This window comes from Staurois parvus, unplaced genomic scaffold (genome assembly GCF_062004578.1).
Source record: "Staurois parvus isolate SC_StPar_1 unplaced genomic scaffold, SC_StPar_1.0 ptg002264l, whole genome shotgun sequence".
Classification (NCBI taxonomy): domain Eukaryota; kingdom Metazoa; phylum Chordata; class Amphibia; order Anura; family Ranidae; genus Staurois; species Staurois parvus.
In genome coordinates this window covers 229,950-242,117 of record NW_028320060.1, presented here as the reverse complement: position 1 = coordinate 242,117, position 12,168 = coordinate 229,950, and the positions used below count along the sequence as shown (strand labels likewise).

Genomic DNA, 12,168 nt, shown 5'->3' with positions numbered 1-12,168 from the left:
GTTTGTTTTTAGTGGGTTCCAGTGCTGCAGAATTTCACCAATGGAAACACAGTTTGGGGTTTTGCACCACCAACCCTTCCTCTTACCCAGTCATTGCCCATCACTCTTCATATCGGAGATTATAACATGGACGGGTACCCAGATGCACTGGCTATTCTGAGAAACACATCGGGAAGGTATGTGCCATTATATAGCATGCGATGATTTCAATATTGTCCTGCGGGACATTGTGGATGTTTGGGAGGAAAGTGGTAGATTGTCAGTAGTCTTGTGTGACCTCACGTTCCAAGACCATGAGTATCTTCTCCACTATTTCTCCATAAATTCAGCATCGGGCATGACATGAATGTTGGATATGGGTGACTTGTATAATTGACAATTCTAACACCTGGTTCACATTGGTGCAGGATGTGCAGACTTCGTTCCCGTGGGCACGGCAGCCCATTCATTTGATTCGGATGCTGTGCCCACATTTCACGCAGGGAAACCGTGCTGCTTTTCCAAAACACATTCGCATGTCTGTTTGACCATGCGGTGTTCCTGCACCCGGGATGAGATGCCTCTCACAAGAGAAACGCGGTGCAGCTGCAGGTGGTTATTGGTGTGGGAATCGACTAGTCCGTAGCGTGTCCGAAGAAAAGCAGAGGAAACCTGCATCCCCTTAAATGTTATGTAGCGCTCACAATAGCTTGCTCCTGGGTTGGTTCCTCCGCCTTTTACATAACCTAACTATGTCTTACCCACTGATGCTCGATCCGGGTGCTTATGTACAGTGAAGGAAATGTGTATTTGCTCCCCTGCTGATTTTGAATGTTTTCCCACTCACAAAGAAATGATCGGTCTAAAAATCGAATGGTCGGTGTATTGTAACACTGAGAGACAGAATAGCAACAACAAATTCAGCAGAAATGCGTCTAACAAGTGATGACTGATCTGCATGTTCATGAGGGAAATAAGGATTTGATCCCCTATCATTCAGCAGGATTTCTGGCTACCAGGTGTCTTTCATACAGGTAACAAGCTGAGATTAGAAGCAGTCTCTTAAAGGGAGTGCTGCTAATCTCATTTTGTTACCGGTATAAAAGACACCTGTCCACAGGAGCCATCAAACAATCAGATTCCAAACTCTCCACCATGGCAAAGACCAAAGAGCTGTCCAGGGATGTCAGGGACAAGATTGTAGACCTACACAAGGCTGGACTGGGCTACCAAACTATGGCCAAGCAGCTTGGTGAGAAGGTGACAACAGTTGGTGCAATCATTCACAAATGGAAGAAACACAAAACAAGTGTCAGTCTCCCTAGGTCTGGTGCACCATGCAAGATCTCACCTCGTGGGGTGTCAATGATCACGAGAACAGCGAGGAGTCATCCCAGAACTACATGTTATATATCATATATCAGCAGGGGATGAAATATGCATTTCCTTCACTGTATATACCCCTCCAATATTTTACAATGACCTGCATCACGCGGTTCATAACCGTCACAGTCCTGCTTCCTGTTCTCCCCTACCCCCTTCTACTCTTTTTTTTCTGCTTTTGTTCTTCTCACATTTTCCATATCTCTCACTCAGTTGCTTGATGTTTTCTGTTCATGGATGAGTATTGATGCTCCTTGTGTCTTCAGCCATGGCTCGTCCCTGTGCTTTATTTTTGTTGGATTTTGGCATTTTTCTTGTCTTACTATTGAGGTGTGTAGACTGTTACCTGGGCATTGCTGTCTACCACCCTGAGGGAGGATCACCTAAACCATGACCAGACCTATATCTGATGTGGAAACCTCTGGATGTGATACTTAATTCGTATAACTATTACGCATCTGGTGAGTGCGTAATTCTGCCATTTATCACGGAGCACCACCATCGAGTTTTAACCAGTCACCTGGCACTTTATAGTCACATAGACTATAATTTATATCGAACTTTATTAGCAGTTTGTCGTTCAATACCGTCCTTTATTTGGTATCATAATTTTAGCGCTGCACTGTTTTATCTATTCTATTTGTAAGGTTCATGTTGGTTACCTTGAATGCGTAGCTGCTGATTGGATAGCGCTCACTTTTACATTTCTTATTATTAGTGTAGACTGTTACTGCTCTTATTGGTTGTCTTATTGTCTTTCTACATTGGCTTGATTTATCATATCTGTACAGGACTGTTCCTATATATCATTACCAAACTAATAAAGACCAATTTGCCTCTAAATGCTATGTAGCTCTTCACACTGGTTCATTGTGCTTCAGTTGCAGTTAAAAAAAAAATCCTGCTTGCTGCATTTTTGGTGCATGTGTGGTCTGGTAAAACAAAAAAACTGCAAAAATACATCCCTCCATTGAAATTAAGGGAAACCGCATAAAAAATGCATGAATAGTGCCTCAAAAAAGCAACGCACCTGTGGGAAGTTCTCAAGTCTGGGTTCAGAGAATGGCATGACAAGGGAAATCACATTATGATGCCCTTCTAATCAACTCAGCACAGTGCGATTTTGGAAAAGGTACCTGGTGGACTACGGTGCAATTTCGATGAGAGAAAGAAAGGGTCAATCGATTGATCGAAGGAAAGATGGAGCAAAACTGCTTCAATGTGAACCTAGTCTTTAGGCAGCTAGGATGACTGGGGAGGAGAGGTGAGGGTTTAAATAAAACCACACTGATCCATCAAATGCCGGCCATAGACGGGTCGAAAATCGGCCGATTTTTGCACCGTTAGTGGGTTAATTGGTCGGCCGTTTTTCTGGCTTTTTGCACATTTTTTTATTGGGCGTGTTGGAAAATTCACGGCCGATTTTGACGACCGGCCGATTTTCCCGGCAATGATGGGCAAATCGGCCGATCGTTTTACCGATTAAAAAAAAATCTGCGCATGAGCCGTGACCTGCAAGAAGAAGAAAAAGACGAAGAAGAATTCCAGTCCACTATTATATTTTATATGAAAAGTCTTGCGGTTGCAACAAAGTATCCATTTGTATCCGAATAAAAACAACAAGTGGATACATTGTTGCAACCGCAAGACTTTTTCATATAATAGCGGAGCTCTCTGCAGGGACAGAAGTAATTATGGGGTTAAATGCTGGCTGTAGAAGGGACAAAAATCGGCCAATTTTTTTTACCATTGGTGGTAACATTGGCCAATCGAATAACCAATTTTTCTTTTTTTTTTTTTTAAACGGCTGGTTTTCGTCCTGTCTATGGCCGGCAAAAGTCTCATAGGAATGCTTCTCACCTATACTGACACAGCTTCTGTGAGATGACATAAAAGTCTATGGTGCTGAAATTGCACCAAAGTCGAAATATAATGTGATTTTCCTTGTCATGCAATTCTGTGAACCCGGGCTTGAGAACGTCTAAAGTCGCATCAATAGTCGCACTGGAAATCACATTGAAAATCGCAAGAGATATGAGCAAATACAATGCAAACGCGGCAAAAATGCATCAAAAACGCCTAATGCATTGCGTTAAATTTGACGCAACGTGGGGAAAACACGTGCATGTTTGATGCGCTTTTCATACGTAGCAGTGTGAAAGTTATTTTGTAGATTTCTGTTTTTTCCGAACTTATTTTTGACTGGACTCAAAGGTGGAGATTTACTAAAGCTGGAGCGCTCAGAATCTGGTGCAGCTGCGCATGGCAGCCAATCAGCTTCTAACTTCAGCTTGTAAATAAGCTTTGCCAACTAAAACCTGGAAGCTGATTGGTTCCTGCACAGAGCTGCACCAGATTTTGCCTTCCCCAGTTTTAGTAAATAACCCCCAAATATTACATGTTGACCTTTCATGCCAAATTAATAATCTGCCTATAAAAATCTGCAAAGAACTTAAATATTATAACCCATATCAAGAGGTCTATATAATTACCTTTTCTGTGGAACTCTTAATGAGGCTTCTCGCTGCTCAGCCTTCCAGAGGCATGATTACTTCTCTTCGTTAACCCCTCTCCTGCCAGGCCCCGTCTCCTATTTTCCCTCAGATTACCAGACGTTTTTTAAAATTTTTTACAATTCTATTTTTTTCTTACCACCTTGAAAGTTTGTAAAAGACCCACCAATCCATATATTTGATGACAGCACAGAGCCTGCAGAATGTAAAGATGTGGATGTTGATTTTGTCCTTCCCATGATAGTTGTGCAAATGTCTATCAAAATTATATTGTCTATAAAAATACACAATACACTGTGTCAGATTGTGATTTGATACCTGCATTTATTTTTGCCTTTAGGACGAATGGAAAGTACAGGTGTAATGCGGTTTACAAAATATAATGAAATGATAAAAAAAATTAAAATCCCAGTGGTGAATAAATACCACCAAAATAAAGTTTTATCTGTCTCAAAAAAATGCTAAAAAATGCATATGGGTACAGTGTTGCATGACCGCGCAATTGTCATTCAAAGTGTGATAGCGCTGAAAGCTGAAAATTGGCCTGGGCAGGAAGGGGGTGAAAGTGTCCGGACTGGAAGGGGGGGGGGGGGGAAAGTGTCCGGACTGGAAGGGGGGGAAAGTGTCCGGACTGGAAGGGGAGGAAAGTGTCCGGACTGGAAGGGGGGGAAAGTGTCCGGACTGGAAGGGGGGGAAAGTGTCCGGACTGGAAGGGGGGGAAAGTGTCCGGACTGGAAGGGGGGGAAAGTGTCCGGACTGGAAGGGGGGGAAAGTGTCCGGACTGGAAGGGGGGGAAAGTGTCCGGACTGGAAGGGGGGGGGGGGAAAGTGTCCGGACTGGAAGGGGGGGAAAGTGTCCGGACTGGAAGGGGGGGAAAGTGTCCGGACTGGAATGGGGGGAAAAGTGTCCGGACTGGAAGGGGGGCAAAGTGTTTGGACAGGAAGGGGGTGAAAGTGTCCGGACTGGAAGGGGGGAAAGTGTCCGGACTGGAAGGGGGGGAAAGTGTCCGGACTGGAAGGGGGGGAAAGTGTCCGGACTACTGGAAGGGGGGAAAGTGTCCGGACTGGAAGGGGGGGAAGTGTCCGGACTGGAAGGGGCTTAAAGTGTCCGGACTGGAAGGGGCTTAAAGTGTCCGGACTGGAAGGGGCTTAAAGTGTCCGGACTGGAAGGGGGTTAAAGTGTCCGGACTGGAAGGGGGTTAAAGTGTCCGGACTGGAAGGGGGTGAAAGTGTCCGGACTGGAAGGGGGTGAAAGTGTCCGGACTGTAAGGGGGTGAAAGTGTCCGGACTGTAAGGGGGGGAAAGTGTCCGGACTGGAAGGGGGGGAAAGTGTCCGGACTACTGGAAGGGGGGAAAAGTGTCCGGACTGGAAGAGGGTGAAAGTGTCCAGACTGGAAGGGGGGGAAAGTGTCCGGACTGGAAGGGGGGGAAAGTGTCCGGACTGGAAGGGGGGGAAAGTGTCCGGACTGGAAGAGGGTGAAAGTGTCCAGACTGGAAGGGGGGGAAAGTGTCCGGACTGGAAGGGGGGGAAAGTGTCCGGACTGGAAGGGGTTAAGATGCCATGGTAATGAGGTAATCGATGTTATTCACTTTACCTGTCAGCGGTCATAATGTTCTGGCTGATCGGTGTATATATATCGGCGGATTTAGATGTTCTACTTCTCACAATGGCGCAGCTCTGCTGACCACGTTCCCCGTCTTCCAGTACCACGGAGTATGTGTGTGCGCTCCGGCTTCTTACCATTCCAGTGATTATTCCGTCTCTGTCATTGTGACATCTGACAGCTCATAGAGTTTGCCGTTCTCCTGATGTTTGTCTCCATACATTTGATTTACATCCAGTCACTTATGTGGCGGAATTGTTTACAGCCCGCACACTGGAAGAGACGTGTTTTCTTCTCATTGATGTGACTAATCTAATGGAAAACAGCATGAGAAATACATTCACCGGGAGACGGAGGTGGGTGGGTGGGGGGGATAAGCAGAGCAATTCAAATGAGGCCGGAGAAACGGCTAATGACGGGGCTTGGGAGCGTACGTCTCCAGAAGAGTGTATGGAAGTACATGAATCAGGTCCTTCACAATTCAGATTTGCAGATTAGTGAAGGGAAATTAATTTTAAAGCAGAACTACACTGAGCACCACAAGCTACAAATGCCATTTCATTCATTTTTACTATTCACAGCAAACTTGCCCATCCATCCATCCATCCATCCATGTCTCCATGCTTTATTTTGTTGGGGAGTCACTTTGAAAAACACACCCCTAGCATTTCTAGCTGTGGCCATCTTGAGGGGCTTTCTCAGCCAAGCACAACTTCCTGCCTGTATTCCTGAGCTAAGGGCAGATGGATTCCAGAAAGTAAATGCTACATGAATCATTTGACCTTAGCTCAGGAATGCAGGCAGGAAGGTGTGCTTGGCTGAGAAAGCCCCTCGTCCCCTTCTGAAGACTCCTGAGTTGTATGACCTTTTATTTCCGTCTGCGGCTACATTTATTTCAGGTACTTATATAGTGCCATCAATTTACGCCGCGCTTTACATATATATTGTACATTCACATCAGTCCCTAACCCTCAAGGGGCGTACAATCTAAGGTCCCTAACCCTCAAGGGGCGTACAATCTAAGGTCCCTAACCCTCAAGGGGCGTACAATCTAAGGTCCCTAACCCTCAAGGGGCATACAATCTAAGGTCCCTAATCCTCAAGGGGCGTACAATCTAAGGTCCCTAACTTACATTCATACATACACATACTAGGGACAATTTAGATAGGAGCCAACTCACCTACCATGTCTTTGGAGTGTGGGAGGAAACCGGAGTACCCGGAGGGAGGAAAGTGGGAGGAAACCCACGCAGGCACAGGGAGAACATGCAAACTCTGGGCAGGTGGTGCCGTGGTTGGGATTCGAACCAATGACCCTAGTGCTGCCAGGTAGAAGTGCTAACCATTTAGCCACTGTGCTGCCCAAATATATCTTCCTATCTATTTACTAAGGCCCCATTCACATATGGGCAATTGGGAATCGCAGGCAAAACTGCCACAATTCTCCCCGTGATTCCATATCGCTGCATTGACACGCATTTGAATGCCATTCATTTTTATTGGCATCCCAAACGGGGTGCAATTTTATGCAGTTGTTGCCACAAACCAAAAATGTGAAATTTTTTCTTGGCTCAGGGCCAAAATTTGGCCTCTGATCTTCTTTGGAGTGACAATCGTGCAAGGGGCAGCCCATTCAAACGAATGGGCTTCCCCTATGCATTACATGCGTTTCTGCTTGTGCTCGTGCCTGCTATTTTAATCGCTAATGGGAACCTGCGTGTGACGGGAGTCACTTTGCGTGGGGGGCCCATGGAACCCAGCTCACTTTCAAGAGGTGGGAAGACCCCTGTCTCAACTCCCCATATCCCTGTTATGTGTAAGTCACCCTGTGCCTGTTAGGGGTACAGGGTGATCTGTCCTAATATTGTGTAGACATGTCTAGGAGATAGGTGGGGGGTTGTGGATTGTTTAATGTTATGTGGTTGCATCCCATTGTTCTATTGTGTGTCTGGCTTGGGAGCAAACTATTATGGGATGTTTGTGTTTATGTGTATTAGCTTAGTGGGGGGGTGTCTCCAGCAGCCCTCCCTCTTGATGGGACTGTCTGCTGGTGTGAAGTTTGGATACCTATGTGTCTCTTGTTACTAAATGTAGATTGCCCCGCCCTGTGACATTATGCAGGGCGGGTGTATATATCTGGTATCTGTGTTCAAAAAAAATTGTCTAGTCTTGTATGGTCGGCTGTGGTGTCTGTGGTCGGTGTTCGGACGGGGAAGCGGTATTCTAACGGAAGTACCCAAGCGCAGTCTGGGTCAGTTCTGTTACTCTGCGTTCCTGCTGAGCGATATGTGAACAGGGCCTCAGGCTAGCAGTTTAATGATTAAAAATTAGTTCATATTGATTGAGAAAGTTTAGTTCTGCTTCATCCCGGGTTCACATACGTGCGGTGCGGTATATCGCATGTGATTCGCGCTGGAACCGCATCGCATTCTTGTGCAAATCACATGCAATGTTTGTGCGGTGTGATTGGAGTCGTACATTTTGTATGGCTCTATTAGCACCCGCACCAAAAACATGCTGGACCCTTTTTTAGGTCCGCACTAGAATCGGATGGCACGGGTATTCACACCTATGCAATCCGATTCTGCACGTCGCACCGCATTTTGCGGACCGCTTTCGGGGTGTTGTTAACGTAACATACACACCCACAGCGGTTCGCATGAACGGGGTGCGATTCTGATGCGGTGCGGAATTTGCACTACAACTGCTGTGAATTCCACACCACATCAGTGTGAACCAGAGCTCAAGGCCCCTTTCACACGGGGTGGAATCTACTCTGGTCTGATCTATCCGCTGATCCCCCTCTGAGCAGAGCGGGAAGATGACAGGTCCTTGTCCATTCAGTATATGCAGAGAGAACACTGACAGGGTCCACTCTGCTCTGTGGGTGGTTGGCTGTAAATGGAATCTGCTGTCCGTTTACACCCAACCGCCCTCCAGGCTGATCCGATCTGCCCAGATTGAGGGCAACAGATTCCTTCCATTTTTTGTTTTGTTTTTTTGTTTTTTTTTTGTGTATCGAATTGGAGGTAGGCAGATGTAAACGGACAGATGAAATGGAGAATAGATGGGGTCTGAAAGACGGACAGGCAGACCCAATCGGGCCGATCGTGTGAAAGGGGCCAAAGTTGAACTCCAGGCAAACCGCTAAATACACAAATATAAATATGTAGATATTTTAATCTGTAATACAGTTTTTCTATCCAGAACAAAATACAAATGAATCACTCAATTCATTATATAATACATCAGGTTATGTAAAAACATTATGATATTATTATTCACTAAAGATTCACTTATTGGTCGATGATGAATTGCATGATTATAAAATAAAGACATAAATAATGTAATAGAAACAAAATCAGGCACATTAAATAAGACAGTAATTAAATCATACAAAATGAATTTAACACTTTGATAATCTACGGCAAAATTTTACCAAAATTAGATGAGAATACAAAAAAAAATAAATGAAGGATAAGAAAATTAGCTCAGTAATTGAATGGATATTATGGTAATTAGCTTATTCATAAAGCCGTCTAATGTTGGCAGGGGAACATTGTAATCCTACAATAACAGGTTATAATCTATCCTATGAAATGATTATATGATGGAAATTTATAATTAATAATTCACATAAAGAGGAGTTCTACATGAGTCAATCAGGCAGTTGGATCTATGTCTGCTTAATAACCTGCATTACACCAAACCTATTTTATACACTGTCGAATGGCTAAAAACTGATAAATTAGAAGTGTTGCAAATTCATTTCAGCTAATGAGAAGCTAGCTACCTAAGATTCTGGTTCTGGTGGACCCCCAAATTTGTAATTTGTGGAGAGCTGCTGAACCCAATCTTGTAGGCCAGATCGGGCAAGGATCTGTGTCCAGTGCCTTGATTTTTACTTGAGCCCAAAATAACGTGGCAGAGGTTTCATTCCTTCCTTAGTCAAAAGCCTAAATAAATATGCATATACAGACACTTTACCTGTTTGGTCTTCACTCCAAATCTAAGTCTCTAATTCAGGGTTTCTCAACCAGGGTTCCATTGAACTAGTGGTCTCTTGAGCAATGAGCAATTTCCGCCTCTCAGATAATTTCCCACTGACACCATTGATCTTTTTAGCTATCTGTAAGGTGCTATTCTTCCCAATAATCACAGATTGTAACGGAACCGACTCAGTCTGCGCTTGGGTACTTCTGTTAGAATACCGCTTCCCCGTCCGAACACCGACAACTGACACCACAGCTGACCATACAAGACTGTTTATTTGAACACAGATACAAGATACAGTTGTGGCCAAAATTATTCAACCCCCAATGCTGTAAAGGGGTTTAGGGACTATAGTGTACATTTGGAATTGTATTCAGAATCAAATCCTACAAGGACGTTGTAACTACCCAAATGCAACTAAAATGACATCAATTGTTTATGTAATACAGTAGTAAATGGTTCTTATGTGGTTTCTTCATTGCCACAATTATTCAACCCCTTAAAGACTACCACTCTGAAGAACAGAGGTTCATACAGGTGCTTTCCATCAGGTATTGAAAACACCTGTGGATGTCACCGAGCAGCAATCAAGCATAATAAGCACCAATTAGGCAGCTTTAAAATGACTGTGATACTCAGCTCCTTCTAGACATTTACTGGTGTGGTTACAAACATGGTGAAGGCAAGAGAATGGTCCAGGAAGACAAGAGAAGAGGTGATTTCTCTTCACAGGAAGGGCAATGGCTATAAGAAGATTGCAAAGATGTTAAACATACCAAGAGACACCTTAGGAAGCATCATTCGCAAATTCAAGGCAAAGGGCACTGTTGAAACGCTACCTGGTCGTGGCAGAAAGAAGATGCTGACTTCGACTGCTGTGCGCTACCTGAAGCGTAGAGTGGAGAGAAGTCCCCGTGTGACTGCTGAGGAACTGAGAAAAGATTTGTCAGATGTGGGTACAGAAGTTTCAGCCCAGACAATAAGACGCACACTGCGTAATGAAGGCCTCCGTGCCAGAACTCCCAGGCGTACCCCCTTGCTGTCTCCAAAGAATAAGAAGAGTCGACTGCAGTATGCCAAAAGCCATGTGGACAAACCACAAAAGTTGTGGGATAGTGTTCTGTGGACTGATGAAACAAAATTAGAACTGTTTGGGCCCATGGATCAACGCTATGTTTGGAGGAGGAAGAACAAGGCCTATGATGAAAAGAACACCTTGCCTACTGTGAAGCATGGTGGAGGGTCAATCATGCTTTGGGGCTGTTTTGCTTCTGCAGGTACAGGGAAGCTTCAGCGTGTGCAAGGTACCATGAATTCTCTTCAGTACCAGGAGATATTGGATGGAAACGTGATGCAGTCCGTCACACACCTGAGGCTTGGGAGACGTTGGACCTTTCAACAGGACAATGATCCCAAGCATACCTCCAAGTCCACTAGAGCATGGTTGCAGAGGAAAGGCTGGAACATTTTGGAGTGGCCATCGCAGTCACCAGACTTAAATCCGATTGAGAACCTCTGGTGGGACTTAAAGAAAGCAGTTGCAGTGCGCAAGCCTAAGAATGTGACTGAACTGGAGGCCTTTGCCCATGAAGAATGGGCGAAGATACCCGTAGATCGCTGCAAGACACTTGTGTCAAGCTATGCTTCACGTTTAAAAGCTGTTATAACTGTAAAAGGATGCTGTACTAAGTACTAAGATTGAATGTCACTTGGGGGTTGAATAAAACTGATAATGCTGTGAGCACAGAAAAGACATTTGTGGTTATTTCATTATAACTGTTATGTTATATTTGTCTGACCTACAAGTGCCTCTTTAATGTAAATGTAAGCAAGATGACTGAATGATCAAAAGCAATGTCAAACTGGCCAAAACACTCAATTTCAGTGGGGGTTGAATAATTTTGGCCACAACTGTATATACACTCAGGGGACAAATCCCCCCTCCCTGCATAATGTCACAGGGCGGGGACAATCTACATTTAGTAACAAGAGACACACAGGTATTCAAACTTCACACCAGCAGACAGTTCCATCAGGAGGGAGGGCTGCTGGAGACACACACCCCCACTAAGCTAATACACATAAACACATACATCCCATAATGGTTTGCTCCCAAGCAAGACACACAATAGAACAATGGGATGCAACCACATAACACCAAACAATCCACAACCCCCACCCCACCTATCTCCTAGACATGTCTATACAATATTAGGACAGATCACCCTGTACCCCTAAACAGGCACAGGGTGACTTACACATAAGAGGGATATGGGGAGCTGAGACATGGGTCTCCCACCTCTCCAAAGTGAGCTGCGTTCCATGGGCCCCCCCACCCAAAGTGACTCCCGATGTAAAGAGCATTCTTACCAATAACCATCACACTAATTATTCATGCATTGTAGATATAGTAACTTTTAGCAGGGGTTCCCTGAGACCGCAAAGTTATTTAAAGGGTTCCTCCATGTTAAAAAGCTTGAGAAATGCTGCTCTAAATCTAAACCATTCTGAACCAGGGTTCCATGGAACTCTAGGGATCCTTCACAGGCTGCCAGGGGTTCCTTGGAATGTGCCTATATGAACTCCCATTTGATGGTACCTGCATAGTTCAGGGGCCAACACCACTTGGCAGAGCATGACATTGGTGATCGTTTTAGCTCACTGTAAGGGTGAAATTCTGACAACCACTGTAGTGGG

The 12,168-nt window shown here is 44.8% G+C and overlaps 1 protein-coding gene across 1 annotated transcript in view; it reads left to right on the top strand.

The window, feature by feature from the left end:
- The window catches only part of ITFG1 (integrin alpha FG-GAP repeat containing 1), a gene marked incomplete at its 5' end in the record, with an annotated part of 284,615 nt that overhangs the window by 70,068 nt on the left and 202,379 nt on the right, over positions 1-12,168 (top strand). Inside the window, one exon of the mRNA XM_089665615.1 lies at positions 13-176. Coding sequence (XP_089521741.1) covers positions 13-176 — 164 coding nt within the window. The remainder of the gene's footprint in view (positions 1-12; positions 177-12,168) is intronic.